The 18,654-nt window shown below is 38.9% G+C and overlaps 1 protein-coding gene and 1 gene segment (V, D, J or C); both read right to left on the reverse strand.

The window, feature by feature from the left end:
- The window catches only part of LOC126494682 (uncharacterized), an 11,708-nt gene extending 11,341 nt beyond the window's left edge, over nt 1-367 (reverse strand). The window contains exon 1 of the mRNA XM_050132127.1: nt 223-367. Coding sequence (XP_049988084.1) covers nt 223-367 — 145 coding nt within the window. The remainder of the gene's footprint in view (nt 1-222) is intronic.
- A 1,204-nt stretch (nt 368-1,571) lies between these two features.
- LOC126494684 (Ig heavy chain V region 914-like) lies at nt 1,572-2,293 on the reverse strand. The segment is given in 2 exon segments: nt 1,572-2,083; nt 2,183-2,293. Coding segments are annotated over 2 exon segments (558 nt in total).
- Between the last annotated feature and the right edge of the window lie 16,361 nt (nt 2,294-18,654).

Here is an 18,654-nt window from a genome sequence, read left to right on the forward strand (position 1 = left end):
ATATATTAACATCCTATGCTATTTGAAAAAAAATTTTCCAACTATGTCATTCATTCTGCTTAAAAACAAATCACCATGATCATTTATAATGTACTGTGAATACACTGATTTACCTCACTTACCCTCTTCCCTCTTTCTCTCTCTCCTTTACCTTTCTGTCCTCTCCTACTCCTATGTCTTTTCTCTTCTCTCCTCCCTTCTTTCCTGATTTACTGCACTAACTTGCTTCTTTTGTCTGTTCTTCCAGGAGCAAGATTGCAGGGTCACAGCATCTTGTGCAAATTTCTGAGGGACCCGCAGAGTTTTCAGAATATCTTAGTAGAACCATATTTCCATTTCCATAGCACAGGCATCCCTTCTCATCCATACCTATAATTCTTGGTCTTATTCTTTCCTTGGGTAAATGCACTCATATCATTGGTTACAGGCAACTAATTCTTTTGGTTTAACATCCATTTCTGTAGTTGTTAGAAATGTTATCTTCACGCTATCCCTCCTCCCATATGCCCTGTTCAAGGTAAAGCATCCCAATCAGAACATGGAGGGCAGAACAGTGTGTACTCATGAGAACATCACCTCTCCTCTGGGTTCCTAGAGCTATCTGTTAACCTCCTGACTCAGAATAGAGAAGAGAGAGAAAGGTGTTTTTCTTGGAAACAAAAATTAAACTATTCTCTTGGATAACAGAAACCATAACCTGGAACAGGGTGAGGAGTCAACAACAGTATTTATTCAATACAAGAAATATAATTATTAAAAATTTCCATTTGAATCAAGGTCTCATATAAACCACACACAGACTAGACCATTGGGCTAAATCACAGAACTGGATGAGAACTTTTTAAAATACACTTTTTAAATTAGGGGTATTTACTTCTGTTTGGGTAGTATAGTGCTCATGGAGAAAAACAGATGACACAGAGTCCTCTAGACTCACGTGCGGGTCTGAGCTGCCTGCATCTTGTAGGGTTTACAATCACTTTTGGCTTCTTAAGGAACTGATGCATGTCAAAAGACAAGATCACTCTATCTCAGTGTGATGGTCTGCATTTTGTTCAGGTAAAGGACATCCTAAATTTAAAAAGAAACTACAACGGGACTGCAAAAATCAAGTTTTTGACACACAAGAACCCTTCAGTTGGTTCTAAACATAGCACTCAGAATTCATAACTTAAAAAATATAATAATAGAGAAAGAAATGTGTGTGGCAGCAAACCAGGTATACTGTATAGGGTATGTGGAAACTGAACAACCACTGGGACTCACTGGAAAATCAGATAATCCAGTCATTGAGATTCAGGCCCACAGATAGGATTTGTTTCAAAACAAGTGGTGCAGATTGCTAGAGAAATGCATCATATGTTAGCACACACACACACACACACACACACACACAGAGAGAGAGAGAGAGAGAGACAGAGAGAGAGAGAGAGAGAGAGAGAGAGTAGTGAAAGAGAAAGAGTGAGAGATATTGAGACAGAGACAGGTAGACTGAGAGATAAAGGGTAACAGGGAGGAACACACAACACAACAGAAAACATGAATTTGAATAAACAATTGACATTCAAGGATTAATACTCACTATATTTGTAGAGAAAAACCCTAAGTGAGATATGGAGAGATAGTGCAGACACAAATAAGTCCAGTCTTTCATGTTTCTCTGAGCAGGCTCTTCTGTGACCCAGATTTCTAAGTGCTCTCAGAGCCCCCTGCTGGCCCTGTGTTCCCCCACAGGGATGTTTTTGTCTGAGTCCACAGTAACATTCACTCACTGTGTCTCTTGTACAGTAATACATGGCTGTGTCCTCTGACCTCAGACTGCTCATTTCCAGGTACAGAGTGTTCTTGGCATTGTCTCTGGAGATTGTGAACCGGCCCTTCACTGCATCGGTATAGTAGGTGACACTACCATCGTAAATAATGGTTGCCACCCACTCCAGCCCCTTCTCGGGAGCCTGGCGGACCCAGGCCATTGCATGACTACTGAAGGTGAATCCAGAGGCTGCACAGAAGAGTTTCAGGGACTTTCCAGGCTGCACTATGTCTCCTCCAGACTCCAGCAATTGCACCTCACAGTGGACACCTGTAAACACACACAATTCTGGTTAGAAAACTGACATAGAAGATATATTTCTCTTTTCCATGTACACACAGTGCACAACATCTCATCTTTATGAATTACCTTTTAAAATAAGGACAAAGAAAACCAATATGAGCCCTAAATCCATGGTGAGTGACCTGTTCAGTGCTGACCACTGAATGGGAGGACTTGGGAATCCAAGGCTGATCTCCTCTGCCAGAGCTGAAGGGACAAGACAGGGCTGGTTTTTATAAGCAAAAGAAGCCTTATTTGCATATCTTTCTGCCATATCAGGCTCTGTAGTTGTACCTGGCCAGAAGGCACTACTCAGAGCAGATATAAGACGTCATACACACTGATGACAGTTATAGAATATGAAGCACTAATGTAGCTCTGTATACATAATATCCTTGTTATATATTCACCACATTTTATTTAGTTCTCTTCTCACTATATGCATAGAAAATGTTGTCTTTCCACACCGTCCACCTCTTTTGGATCAATGTGAAATAGAAAAGCTCCACACATAGCTGTGTTTCTAGATATAAGTATTGTCTGTCCCTCTGTCTCTGCTGAACATGGCTTCTTCCTGAGGTGAATCCTGGCAGGAACACTTGAAACTTTTCGGAATTCTACTCAGTTCTGAGAGGTGCTATCAAAAGCCCCATGGACTTTGGCAAATGATACATTCTTTGTTCTGCCTGTCTTCCTCTCAGTGGAGAGATATTTGTATTTGCAGCACTTAGTTGTTTGCATCCTGAAGTTCTCCCTATGATTACTTTGTTCTTCCCACTCTGCCAATCCCAACTCAATACCAGGCAATACATGGCTGGCTTCATGTTGTCTTAGATCACATTTATTTCTGAGTATTTATATTTTCATCATAATGGGGACATTTAACAAGTGTCTATTACCAAACACAAAACTTTTACATCAATTTTGTATTTTTAGAAGGCTTTGTTTCTATTTTCCCAAACTCTCGTGCTTTGCTTTCTACCCACTCAGTCCCTTTTTCTCAATACACCCAGCTTTTTCTTTGAAAACCATTGTGTTGCCCTGTGTTTTTACCTCTTATCCTTCACTTAAGAGATCTTTTCTTGTCTTGACTTTCATTCTAGTTTCAAGCCTACACAGCAGATGCCAGAACACCAAATACACAGAGTCTCAAACGAACAGTCTGTATTCTCTATAAGCCAGAAACTGTCCTTCCCAGTCTTCAATAAGTTGTGTGACGTAAGATTTTCAGTATCATTCAAATTCCTCCAAGGCTCAAAGACCACTAATGAAGGGGATGTTGGAAGATTGTAATGTGTGGAGCCCAGGGAAGGGTGCTGTGAAATGCTGTCTTCTGGACATGACATGAATATCACAATCATGAACTCATAATGGTTGTTATTGTCTGTATAACCCAAATAGGGCCAAAACCCTGGTAGAGATAGGGCTGAAATTCCTTGGTCCTACTTCTTACTGAGGAGAAGCTGGAAATATATTTTTTCTGGACAAGTGATATAGTCACTCTTTTATGAGAGTATGGTCACTAGTATGTTTCCTATGCGGCAGTGCTTGGGTTCACATACATGTAGATATGAGCATCATTAACTGTGCTTAAGTAAGTATAAGGTTGGTAAGGACCAATGTTTGGAAGATGTGGGAGAAGCTGGGTGGAAAACATTTCATGTAGGGATCATAAACAGAAGGAATAAAGAAGATTAGTAAAAACTGTATAGCTGAAGCTTAAAACAAAAATCCAGAAAGCAAATGATTAAGGAATATTGGTAAATATCAAATAATTTGGCAGGCAACTTTATCTGGGACCATCTTCCCATCCAGCTAAGAATTGGTGGGGTCCTTCAATTATGTATGAAAAATCTATTTGCAGATAATCCTATATATAATTTGTAAAATATCTTTTCACATTTGGTTAGCTGTTACTTTCTTCTAAGATGACAATATTCCATCATCAATCAGAATTAGGGGAAAAACATACCATTATTTCCCCACCCTTTCATGGCTCATGCTGCAGGAATAGCCATTCTGATGTTAGATAATGCATATGTATCACTTAGGTATCCCTCTTCTTTAAAATCATCTATAACGAATCAGAGGACATACTGAAGAGAAGAGAAATTCAAGAGCATTTCTATAAACAATTGTTACTTCTTTTCTACTCCAGAGGAAAAATTTTGCCTGTGCCTTTGTTTAAGAATTTATTTACCTTATTATGAATATGTGAAGTCTTTTAATTCATATTTGTACTCTCTCCATAAAAAGTTCTGGATAACCTAGGTCAAAAGTAAAAACCTGGGATTAGATTAGAGGTATTGGTCCTGATATATTTTAAGTCCAACAAACTCATTAAACTTTTACCCTATTCATTCATTTCAGGAACAACCATGTAAGGTGATCCTCACACTGACCCTGGAAAATACAAAAATGGAATCTTTGAGTTCAACATAGTGTGGAGTTATTCAATTCACAGTTATGTGTTCTGCTGTCAGGATTCTAAGAAAATAGTCAATGTGGTCTCCAAAGCTTCATCACTCACTATTGGTATCACTGCCTGAATTTCTGGAGAAGCCTCAGCCTCAGGTGAAAAGATTCACTTTTCCTTTATTAATCTGCTCCAAGTCTGGGATTCATTAACATGGAGCTCACAGCCAACATGGCTTCTCTGAAGACACTTGTCAAGCTCAAAAATGAGACATCTGTTCTTCATGTCTCTAACAACAGAGAGTACAGAGGAGTAATTTTTGGAGCAACAAAAGCACAAACTTAAAATCACAGAACTCAGTTGTCTATGAGAAAGTCTAAAGAGATATGAACCAGGAACTAGGGGTGATGTCTGTTGGGATGTGCTTAACTGTGGCTGAGAAATTTGTGGGTCTGAGTTGCACAATATGCCTATAGAGGAATCATTTGCTTAGATTTTGAAGTTCAAGCTAATTTTTACCAAAATGCTAATGTTCAAAAATAGAATTTTGCAACAGTTATAACAACTGTATACTTTTATAAGGTCCTATTAGATTAAAAGTAAAAAAAAATGGTGATGGTTCATTTTCTAAAGTAACTGGAAATTAACATCAATTCGGGGCAGTTGTGGTTTCTTTATCACGAGTTTCAAAATAAAGAGGATGAATGAAAGATTATTCAAAATTTCTAAGTATGTATTATAAAATTGGCAATCAACAACTTTTGCAATTCACACTACTAATTATATATATAATATTACATATATATTGTATATGTGTATACATTTATATATTTATAAATATATGTATATTTGATGAAATGTATATATGGAATATATAAAATTAATGTGCTGTTTGTCTAACAAGAAGCAATTAAACATCCTAAAATATTGTGATGTAACACAGATGATTGGTGTGTAATTAAAAAGCAAGATTAATAGGCTATGACAAGTAAAGTGTACTCTAGAGTATTTATTTGTGTAAAAGAAGAAAAAAAAGGTTATGGCATCAAACAGGTATAATTGAAGCATATTTCTGAAGTTCCTAGTTTCTGAAGTCACCATCTCTGGTATTCAGAGTTCTCGTTCGTCCTCAGCATCCCCTGCTGGTCTGAGTAGAGAGGTTCCTGTCCAAGCTCACACTGGAGTTCCCTGTGTCTCTGGCACAGTAATTCATGGCTGTGTTCAAAGTTTGTAGATTGTTCAGTTTTATGAAAACATTGCTCTTGGAGGTGAAGTGATATTTTGTTTGTGATCTAACAAATAAAGCTTCCTGAAGACCAGAGTGCAGAACCAAGTCACTAGATAGCCATAGATGTCAGGCAATGGTGGCACACACCTGTAAATCCAGCACTAGGAAGAGAGAGGTGGACAGATCTCTGTGAGTGCAATACTACACTGGGATACAAGAGATTTAATCTGTGTAAAACAGAAATGGAGCTCACACAAAGGTGATCCCAGCACCTGGACTCGTATGCCTTTAATCCCAGCACTAGGGTAGCAGGGACTGGTTTCAATGCGTGGGCAGAGAGTGGAAAATAAGACAGGAGGAGACAAGAGCTCAGATGAAGTCTGAGGTTTCAGTCTGAGAGGCGGTCTGAGGTTTTGGAGAGACAGCATTGAGTCAGAGGCTTGGTAGAGACAGGACCTTCCCCATTTGGTTTGTGCATTGGTAGTGGTGAAAACTCTCTAGTGGCTGAATACTCTGCTTTTCTGATCCTTCAGTTTTTGCCTCTGGTAGCTGACTTAGGCTCTTTATCATTAAGTACAATTAGAATACTTGCAACAGGAGGTGTCCCTGCTGATGTTGACTTGGGATTTGAGATCAGAATTATAATTTGTGCTTCCACCACTCCAGATTCTTCACATCCACTTCAGACAGACCCAGCTTACACCATGACTAGATAATGAGAATATAGAGATAGTTCAGGTGAGGGACAGGGTCTGTGAGGGCTGTACTAGATCAGGTCCTTACTCCTTCAGCTGAACCTGGGACAGGGAACCTGGGAACAGGTACAAGCATCATGATACATGTATCCCACAGAAGACATGCCTGCATCTCTTTTCTGAAACCCTGAAACACATAGAGTTTGGAAATGTCACAAGGCAGAAGAGCAGCACCAGGACAACCATGCCCTAGTGGAGGCTTTATTGAGAAGGAGATGGGGCTTCTCATCTAAGCATGGAATTTACAGCCTGAGCATGAGGGCTGCTCTGCATTGTGGGAGGTTCCTGAGAGGATAAAAGGAAGCAGGGGCTTAATTTACACTTTTTTCCTCAGGTTTCTTAGAATTTCCCTTGTGTTTCTTAGATGACCTAGTGATAAAAAAATAATGAGTAACATTTTTCTGGCACTGGATTCCCACTTGCATATAAATAGGAAAATGTATGATTCACATTGTGCACACCTTGGATGAAAACATTAAGTAACTCCACATTCATGCATTGCAGATAACAGAAGAAATCACATCCTCAGTGCATATCCCTGTAAATCCCAACAGAGTGCTTAGATGGAATTTAGTCATAAAATGCACTTCAAGCTCTTGCTGATGTGAAATCAGGATTAAGGAACTACTTAAAATCCTTTCTGTTGTCATTGCAGTTAATTTTTTTATCACTCACCTAGAAAATCCAACTTGTGAGGATGCAACTCACAAGTGCTTAGCACATATTATTTAGTTTTTCATCTAAGAGGAGCTTCAAGGGATTGATTATATGCACATAAGTGGTTTTAGGGACACTACACCTGGGTATTTCTTAGTTCCTATTTTCTGTTTTCCTGTGTCTCTGACACTATGTACTTTTTAATTTACTTCCGTGTCTTCTTACCACTTGAAGTGAATTGTAAAAGCAGGTTCCTAAATATGATTGTTGTATTGGTGAGGAATGGAGAGGCAGTACTTCATGACACCTTGTAAAAAGCAGTTACATAGAACCAATCTTCATGGTTATGTTACCTGAAGCAATAAAAATACAGAGAACCCTAAGTGGTGACAAGAAGTGGAGAGCAGGACTTGCTTGAACAATGGGAACTGTTTGTCTTGTGGTGAAGATCACCATAGAGAAAGGGGATTCAGGGCTTTTCTCCATGCCTTGATAATATAAATCATCAGGGAATGGCAGAGAATAGCTCAAAACAATCTGTCAGTAAATCCCATAGAATATCCACCAATTCATTCACATTGAGCACCCCACATGTTGTCTTCCTTTTCCCTCTGTTCATATTCTGTATATGAGTAGCAGTGGTGGAGACAGGTCTTAACATTGTGGAGCCTGCCATTCTCTGCAAGCTCTGATGGGCACCTTACAATATAAGTCCACCCCGCCCCACACTTGTTCAGGATGCAATGTTTGTTAGAATATTTTCAGAAATTATGCTCAGTGTGTCTCACCTTTGGTTTGTCTGATTTTTTATTGTAATTTTTAGAACATGTAAAAGATTACAAGAATAATTGCATATTTTTCATATGATTTTGGAGAAGTGGTGTGTGAACCTCTTATTCAAGAATTTTTTCTTTGGTTACGTCAGACAGAGTTTGTGTCCACGGTTTGTTCTTTCATGCTTCTAGCAGTTCCCTTCTCCATGAAACCCTCCTGCAGGAATCACTAAGAAAAATGTTCAATAGGAATGCCTTTAGGGTAAACATGCACATTATGCACAATTATTTTCTATTTTAGAGGTGCATCTCTATACTTGAGATTTTTTAGTTATTTATTCAGTAATGTCTACTGGACTCATGGATGTTCAGTTAATGATTCCCGTTACAATATCAGTACGATATTTTGTATTCAAATGATGGTTAGAACTTTCTCAATGTAGAAAAAGCTATGATAATCTGGGAATTATGAACTTCAGTTGGAAGAAAATATTCTTACTAGATTGGCCTGTAGGCAAGCCTCTAGCAGCATTTTAGCAACATTGGAATGGTGCGATTTTCTTTATATTTTTGATGAAGGAACTGGAAAATATTTCATTTGAAACAGGAAAAGAGAACTTATTGCTGAAGCAGAATTTATATAAAGATTTAGACAGAATAAAACTTATTCAAGCTAATCTATGAATCAGTCATTCCTACTACTGTCTTTCCTCTGCTACTCACTTCTGATGACCCTTTCTGGCCTCTCCTACTCTCATGCCTCTTCTTTCCTTTCCTTTCCTTTCCTTTCCTTTCCTTTCCTTTCCTTTCCTTTCCTTTCCTTTCCTTTCCTTTCCTTTCCTTTCCTTTCCTTTTTCCCCTCTGTCCCAGCCTCCCTGCTGAACTTCTGCCTCCTCATTTCTTCTTTACTGTTCCTTCTCACTCTCTTCCAATCTTCTCTTCCATACTTCCTTTCAGTTCCTTTTTTTCTGACTATATGCAGCATGTTGTTTCTGCTACATGTGCATAATTGCTATGGCTATACTGTACCTAAAAGGCAGCACCCTATTCTATCACATTCTTGCAGAAGTCTCTTGCTACCTTTCTTGGTTTTCATAACATATATAATATGTTTATTTTGGGGTGAGTGTTATGATTGTTTTGTCTCTTTAAGAGATAAGCCATGCCCACTCCCTTCCTGCCTACAGCCTTAGACCCCGGCCCTATCCTCCTCTTCCTGTTCTCTCTCTCCCTCTCTTTCTCTCTCCCCTCTGTCTCCATCCCTCCCTCTCTTCTCTTTCAGCCACTTTCTCCCTTTTTTCCTTCCCCTCCATAACTCAACTAATACATATCCAATTCTATTCTGTATTATATTCCTGTCTATGTGCCTCCCACACATCACCTGCTCACAACACTGGCTGGGCTCGCTGGGGACCAACCCACCGCCACATAGCTGGGGACCAGCCACCTTGGTTTGTGGACCTGCTGCCACTGGGACCACACAGCAAGCTGCTGGGGATTCACTGCAAATCCATAACATTGGTGCCCCATGACTCGGAAAGACCCTCCCGCTCCGGTTCATCTCCAGAGATTGGGATCCTGAGCCAGAGTTTTTTTTCCTACTCCCACTACCGGCTTCCCCACTCATCAGTGTCCTGTTCTGCTATGGTTGCTTTCCTTAACTAAAATTGTGTTTGGACTAACCCGAGGTTAATCAGCCCACCCAAAAACTCTGTGCAGTGCATTTGATTGGGTACCCAGGGTCTCTCAGATTCTTCATCTTTTTTTTCCATTTCTTGTCTTTTTTTTTTTCCTTGTCATAAAAGACAGTTTGGAGCAGCCTTTGGTGTCTACGGCTTCTGAGTCACCCTGACTGACCAGATCCAGCCAGGCCATAGCACCCCACCCAGAGTCAGGGGATGCCCATCTCACAGGTCCTGGGTGTTTGTGCCAATTTGCACCCCACCTATCCCCGTTATAGGCCTTGTGGTGCCACTGTTTCATGGGTTTTCACAATTTCAGCTGTGGATAGCAACCAGCCATGCCAGTTCCCCAGCTTTTTAAAATTCCAACTGGATTTTTCAATTCCAGCCATGGCATGATGCAGATCTTTCAGTTCCAGCTGTTTCCTCCCCTCTGTGGCCTGTGGTATGGAATGGCAGCTCAATGACAGGGCAGATCATTCATTTAGGTCTCTCTTATTAAGCTTAAAATCATTACAGCTCAAAAATTGTGTTTTTTTCATACAACATGTGGCTGCTGCCATTCTGACTATGGTCAGGTGACTTCGCCACCATCTTGGCTGAGAGCCAGGTCAAGTGACCAAGTTCTCCCATCTTTACTAAAGAATGCCCTGTCTTGTCCCCCGGTTTACTTATTTTTTTTTCACTAAATTCCTCTTGCTGACTCTGTTACATGTGTTTTGCACAGTGGCATGCTTTTGGTAGGGCCCACCAAGAGCATCCACTTTGCTCAATTCCTGTTTACTCTCTCTCTGTATAATAATTGTTCATTACATCTCATTTCAGACTACAAAAACAATGTCTCATGCCTTAAACTGGTATGTACTTTTAATTCTCTCACAAAATGCCTTATATTTAATCCAACCCTCATGTAAAATATATTAAGCTGTCCTCTACTATTGTCATTTCTGTCATCAACCTTATATTACAAGCAGTTTTTTCTTCTTTCTGCCTTTTTATGAGTGTAAATCTTTCTTGTTAAAAGCCAGTACAGTCAAGCTCAGACCCAACCTTCCAGACAGAGTCTATACTGTAGTTATACCTAATAAACAGCTCTCAACTGCTCAGAGATCTGGGGAATGTGATATTTAAATATTTAATTATTAAAAGACTTTTCATAACAAAAAGAGATGGGTTGGCTTCTAGAAGCAAAGAAGACAGAAGGCAAATGGACACACAACAACATCCATCGATGCTGGGAAAAACTGCCTTCATCTAAGCTGAAGACCTCCTGATATGGCCAGAATTGCTGTAATTGACAGCCTAGCTGATCAGTTCAAGGCAGGCCTGTCTTCCTACAGATTTCTTAGCTCCCAGGATCTTCTGGAGCCTGGCAGGCCCTGCGCTAAACAGCAAAAGGCAAATGTGACCTGCAGAGAAAATGGAGGCCCCTAAAGAATATCTCTTGGTGCCAACCAAGTGTCATTTTTTAATCAGTAACTCAAGTAAAATCTTATCCTTCTCAATGATCTTTGATACAGTTTGATAGCTGAGAGGTTTTGCAAGTTTTTTTTTAAACCAACCTCATCAAACAAATTTCAGATAAAATTTCTCTCTTATGCTGCTTTCCATAGTCTTAAAAATACTTTTCATTGTAGAAAAATATATCACAGTCATTATACAATGTATGTGCCTAAAACTTCTGTTTTCACAAACCAAAGAATTTTTGTGAGTTCCAGGGAGCTGAATTAAAGGACCCACCTTAAACAGGTCAGATACATCTCCCTCAATTCTCTGGTCCTAATTTTTTTCCTTAATTTAACTTTGTTCTTTGCTCTGCCAATACCTTAAACAGGTATAAGAGACACCAGGCATTCCCATGCCAGAAACACCAGACAGGTGCAAACATACCAGCTATACCAGGATGTGGCCAACACCCAGCCTTCTCAGGTTCCCCTTACCAAAGATGACACCCACAAATAAGCCAGAAGGAGTCTTGAGAATCAACCACCCCAATTCATTCAACCTGTGTTGCTAATCCTCCAGTTTTTATTATAGCAAAGACCTGGGAATGTTATGATTATTTGTCTCTTTAAGAGACAAGCCACACCCACTCCATTTCTGCCTGCAGCTTCAGACCCCAACCCTCTCAGCTTCTTCCTGTTCTCTCTCTCCCCCTCTCTCTTACTTCTCTGTCTCCCTCTCTTTCTCTCTCTCTCACCCCCTTTTCTTTCCCCTCCATAACTCAACTAATAAATATCTAATTCCACTTTAATGATGTGGCTGTCTATGTACCTCCCACCCACCACATACTCACCCCACTGGCTAGGCTCACCGGGGACCAGTCACCTTGGATTGTGGACCTGCTGCCATGGTTTGTGGATCTGCCACCACTGGGATCCTGCAGCAAGCTGCTAGGGACTTGCTGCAAATCCATAAAAGTGAGTATTCAGGGGTCACCAATTTTCAGTATTAGAGAAGTCATGTTTACATACTTTCACACATTTCATAAAAGGCTTTACTGACCAAGGCTTAGAGAAGCACCAATGTATTGGTACAAATATAGAAGACAGTGTAAGCATATGCTCCTTGGCCAAACACCATTAGAAGATTTCCTCATAGTACTATGATATTTGCACTGTTTATTTTTGAATATTTCTGTGATCTAATTTTAAAAATATTGGAAATATTTTAATTTTGAAGTATGATTATTTCAGTAAGAAATATTGAGGGTCTCAGGTGGGTGTGGCATGTACAGTCTCCTCTACGTGCTGGACCATTTAATTGGCTTGGTTTTGTACATATATTGTACAGGAATCCATAAAAATTCAAGTGTGTAATGACCATGTGATGTCCAGAGGTAACCATCTCACAGAAATCCTCCCTGTTTTATGGTACTTTCCTTCTTTCAACCCACTCTTCAGTGATTTTCCTTGTGCCTTGTGGGAAGAATATGGAGGGGTAGGGAAGTGGGCTATGCAGGAATTTTGATATAGGCATTCTGTCTGTGGACAAGCACCACACATAGATGTCTATTCTTAGCAGAACAGTCATCAACTCTCTGCATTCAATGATGGCTGCAGGTGGATGGAATTCATTTTATTTTCAGGTATAGCTACTGGTGATCACCTTTACTCATTAGGTGACTCCATACTCATGGGAATATGGGTAATACAATTTAGATTTGTTGAGTTTTTTTTAAGGATATAAATTTGGGAGTAAAATGTGGTGGGAGGGGCAAAGAGAAGGAATTGAAAGGAAAATGTTGAGTGAGGATATGACCAAGATACATTGCAGATTTGTATAAATTCTCAAAAAATAAAGAAAAAATGTTTTCAAATAGAAAAGTGTATTTAAAGTCCATCACTGTAGAACATTAAATGTCTCATACTCCAATGTTCTGATGAGCAGCTGGTTCACTAGCAGTGTCTTCCTACCCTTACAAATTGAAGTTCTTTAAATATGTACTGTCTCCATAAATGCTGGAGGCATCATTTGTTGAACACACCCCCACTTCTCTTGGAATCTGCATTCCTATGAAGCACCTGGAATGTCCAGTTCTTGGAAAAAAAATTCCCAATGGCTCCTGTGCCTTGAGGACAATTTTTTTTTCGAGACAGGGTTTCTCTGTGGCTTTGGAGCCTGTCCTGGCACTAGCTCTGTAGACCAGGCTGGTCTCAAACTCACAGAGATCCGCCTGCCTCTGCCTCCCGAGTGCTGGGATTAAAGGCGTGCGCCACCATCGCCCGGTGAGGACACTTTCTTTAATCCCTTTCTAGAACTTCCTGAGAAACACAGCCTCTTAGGAATGTTCTTCTCACTTTCCTTCTTTTTGCTCCCGTTTGTCAAGCTTTCTTTAGATACTTACTTTTTTAGCTTCTTTCTCCTTTTTCTGTTGTTTTCTGAAATGTAGAGAGTATTTTTCTCTGTCTTTTTTATTTCCTTCCTTCCTTTCTTATTTTTCTTGTTACCAAGGGACATATGTATAAACTATAAATATTTTTGCTTCTGAGAAGATCTATCTCGTTCATCTAATACATGAATAATGTGTACCTTATTTTTAAAAAAATGGATTTAAATCTTCAGTGTTTGTTTTGATGTGTATTTTATGAGGACTATTAGGAGTATAAAGCTTCTCTGGATTCATGGATCTCTGACCATGCCTAATATTTCTGTTTAACTTGAATTCTATACTGTTTCAACCATGAAACCCAGATGAGATTCTTCCTGAGTCTAGGGAAATCAACTTTTTTGATTTCTAAATTATTTCATACCTAATCCTGCTGCGCACAGAAAAGGCAGTTCTTCCCTGTGTCATGGTCTCCATCTCATTTGGGTCAAATGTAAGTGTTGATTATACCTATATTTAAATATATGTCAAAGTTGGAAATACTGTTTCATCAATTCAAATATGTCTACACACCACACTTGTAGAAAGATTTTCTGAGTAATGTACTGACACAGCTCAGACATATGGAATCCAGCACTTCATGTACTTCTGTTCTTGTTCAGGGTGACTTTCTACTTTCTCACTGCTTCCCTATGTTCATAAAGATGCCCTGCAGGGAGGTTGGTGTCTAGGTTCATACTTATTCTCCTCAATGTGCATTTTGACACAGCAATACTTGGTTTATCATAGACTTTCAGATTATCCATTATGAGGTACAGAGAGTTTTTGTAATTGTCTCCAGAGATGATAAATCTGTCCTTGACAGAATTTGTATATTTTATTGAGACACTAGTATTACATGGATGAGATCCAATCTGATCCCTTCCCTGGAGCATGGTAGACCCAGTGCAAAGAGTCATCACTGACTCTATTTGATGAGCAGGATGAGGTACTGTTTGTATTTTCCTACTCTATATGTTCTCTTGACCTAAGCTCAAATGGGAGGCTATGCACAGGGAAGATCTTCAATTCATGGTGGTTACTGTAGAGACAACAGAATTCAAGAAAATCTACATTTTCTACTTATCATTGAGTACATACCATGGTCATCTTTCTGGGTCTAGTTTACCTCACTCAGAATTGTTTTTTCTAGTTCTGTCACTTTGCATGAAAATTTCAATATGTCATTCTTTTATCACTGAGTAGTATCCATTTTGTAAATGAGCCACATTTTCTTCATCCATTCTTTGGTAGAGGGATATCTATGTTGTTTTCATGTTTTAACTTTGACAAATAATGCTGCTATAAACATACTTGAATAAATGTCCTTGTAGTAATATTGAACAACTTTTGGTTATGTGGTTATGAGTGGTATTGCTGTGAACTGAGATAGCATGAAGTGGATACTAGCTGTAAAGGAAAGGATAATGAGCCTATAGGAGCAAAATGGCAAAAATTAAAGTTCTTTTTTTCAGGTGCCTTCATCTAATCTGTCGTCTAACAGTGCTGCCCACATGCATTTAAGTATGACTTTTTAAAAATAATATGTTCAAGAAGACATAAGGAATCATGAATGAATATTGGAGATGTTGGCATTGAAGATTGGAGAGGGAGGAATAGACATTATATAAATTATATTCTTTGTCTGTACTTTACAAAAAACAGTAAGAAAGAAGGAAATAATTTCCACACAGGAATGCCTAATAGATGTAGTTTTAGTTAATTTCAGATTCTGTCAAGTTGAAAACCCAGAATAATCATTACATAAGGGAGGTCTCTTTAGCTTTACTATACAGTCCACTGCAGTAGTAACCTGTAGAGTGTGCTAAAAAGTTTTTTTAAAATGCAGTTTAAGTTTATACAGAGAAGAAAGAAGGAATAATTTGCATATAATTATAAAATTATAAAACAGTAGTAACAGTAGTTCAATGATTCTTATATATTTACTGACATTTGAAACATCAATTTGTACACAGTACACTTAATTTTGCTTCTCTGTTATTAAGTTAGTTAATCTATGTAACATGAGGGCCTGCTTATTGGTGGTTCTGTTTTGCTCAGTCAGTTCCTACAGCTGTTTACCCCCCCAAAAAAAAAAAAACACACACACAGAGAGTATGCATTAAACTGATAGGCCCATTAGCTTAGGCTTCTTATTAACTCAACTCATATAACTTATATTAACACATTATTCTTATCTATGTTAGACACATGGCACAGTACCTTTTTCAGTGTGGCAGGTCACATCTTCCTTCTTCCTTGTCTGGGCAGGACTGTGGCAGAATGGGCTTCCTCCTACCCAGAATTCTCTTGTTCTCCGTGACCTGTCTTTACTTACTGTCTGTTGTCTCACCTATATTTTTTGCCTGACTACTGGCCAATAAGTGTTTATTTAAAACATAATTAACAGAATATAGAATTGTCCCATACCAAATATAGACAGATTAATGTCATGTCTGTTGGTGAATAAATATATGATGTATAGATGGTAGGTAGGTTGGTGGATGACTATATTACTAAATATTTGTAAATGGTAATACATAGTTGAATCATAGATGCCAATTATATATGATAAATGTGGGAATAGATGATATTTGTATAAATCATAGACTTGGGAATCTTTTCTCTCTGATCATGATGTATTTTGTGGAATCATGATCAACTTTCCATTTTTCTCTTAAGAAATTGGGTGCACATATAAATTATTTTACTGAAATATTTGCTTGAAATTTAACAAACTTTGTAATGTCAGTAAGTAATCACATCTCAAGCATGAGCAGCAAACATGACTGAACACTCCAATGCATCTGTATGAGCACACATAGAGCTTACACACAGCCATTACCTGCAAATATATTCTGTGTGAACAGATCCCAAAAGATATGAGAATAAAGACTAGAGACAATACACTGTACTTTCTTCATGTCTGTTCTGAATTTGATTCCTTTGGTTTGTTGTCTACTGATTTTGCCCTTCTAGTCATGAGTTTTTCTGAATGAAGTTTTGTGCCTGGGCTCACATAGAAGTGCCCTCACTATATTTCTTTAACAGCAGTATATGGAAGTGTCCTCAGTGATCACAGAGTATAGTTTTAGGAAGAACTGGTTCTCAGGTATTTCTCTAATTATGAACCGTCAGCTCTTGTAGGAAGGACTTCAACTGGTGTCACAACCACCAACCACTACTTACATAACTCACCCACTCTAGGACCTGTCTTGGAGCTGTCAAATCCAGGTCAAGGCTGGTAATGGAATAACCATTGACAATGCAGCTGAGAGAAAATGAGTGTGAGAGTTTGATCAGTCTAGGTCTTGTCTCCTGAAGCTTCACACCTGAGTATAAGAAAATATAACCACTATCAATTAACTGCTGATAAATACTGACATATGTGTAAAATGGTAACACTCACCTTGGGGTGTTGTCATCAGTCACAGGCGAAGATCCAATAGCCTCATCGACAGACAACACTCCTTTTTACACTGAGGTCAGGAATGTGTGTGAGACAGCTATGAGATCCCACAGGCCAGGAGAGGATATAACAGAATTGGAAGATAAATGTCCATGCAGAAAGCCACATTCCTTTCAAGATGAAATAACTATCCCAATATTATTGATACATGAGTCTAGAAAAGAGCGTGTGGTCCTTAGTGTTACCATACATCTATGACTATACCTATCTTCCTTTTTTAAGCCTCACAATCTGGTAGTTAGTCTGAATATGCTCTATGGCAGTGCCAAGGATTCTCTTGTACTTTTGATACTACTAGTTTGACTGAATCATACAGAATTCCTGTTTTTCTTTTATAATAAATCCTATGATGTGTTCACATTTCCCTTAATGCTTCTTGTTATAGGAGGTCCACAACCACCCTGCTCCAATTTCACTGAGTAATGCTGGTGAAAATAAATTGACTCTCAATATCCCATACCACCTCTCTAATGGAACCAATTCATTCTTTATACAGTGACCTAGCTCACAGTCTAAGCAGGGCATGTGTGTGACAACCTGATGGGAGAGGGTTTGTGATGGACCAACTGTGAGGATGCAGGGTGAGGAGTCTGAGAACATCTTCACAGACCTGTATATTTGCAGAAGTGATGTCTTCACCATCACGCATCCCTTATTCACTATTTGACAGCTTGTCTTGGAGTCAAGTATAAACAAAGCCCTCTCTAGTGAATATTGGTTTTGATTCTGCTTCTTAGGGTTTCAGCATAAATACCAAGCTTCAGGTTGTGGTTGGTGGTATAGAGAATTGAATAGCTAGGCACTAGAGTCCAGGAAAAGCATTGGAGGACAGGAAAAGGAATTCACTCCCAAAATCAGAATATGAGGAATATTCTTTCCTTCAACCAATCTCCCATTACTGGTACTGGGAACCAGTCCTGGCATATTGTATTAGGGCTCACATTGATGCTCTCTCTCTCTCTCTCTCTCTCTCTCTCTCTCTCTCTCTCTCTCTCTCACACACACACACACACACACACACACACACACACACACACACACACCAAACAACTATATGGTCATGTCTCCATCTTCACAAAATCCAGTTATGAAATAAACAGTTTCTTCATTGTATGTGTGGAGATGAAGATGTGGCTCAGGAGAGGTGGGATCTAGTCTAAGTTTCAAGTATCACTTTTGTGTCATATGTCAAGGCTCCCATCCCATTTCCTCAAGTTTGGCTAACAGTCACTAATAGGGATGAAACTTGACAACTCATTCCTTACCTTTAATGAACTTCAAGACCTGCTCATTATTTCTTGCTCTGTGTCAGGGATGAGAGTTTACACACAAGGAAAGCTCAACACTACTTAAGCAAAAGAAGTTATTGACATTGCCTCTAGTTTATCTAGTAATAAAAGATGATATTGCTGAAGACACTGTTACATGCACTTTGAGTATTCAAACTGAAAATGGACTAATTTACAGGAGTGCATCCATGGCTGATACTCTAAACATTCAGCCTTGGGAAGGTCATAGTTCTTAGAGAAGAACCTATTATAGTTGTCTTTATAACTGGACATATTCCAAAATATATTCTAAATATTTCTGTTTAAAGACATATTTAGTGCTGATCTCAGCCTTTTTTGGATAAGATTCTTTTGCAGTAGAGTAACACTTAATTCTGTGACACATAACTTTCAAATTGCTTAGAATAGGTAAATGTGCTCCG

The sequence above is a fragment of the Alexandromys fortis genome, unplaced genomic scaffold (assembly GCF_014885135.2).
Source record: "Alexandromys fortis isolate MF-2015 unplaced genomic scaffold, M_Fortis_MF-2015_v1.1 scaffold_323, whole genome shotgun sequence".
Lineage (NCBI taxonomy): Eukaryota > Metazoa > Chordata > Mammalia > Rodentia > Cricetidae > Alexandromys > Alexandromys fortis.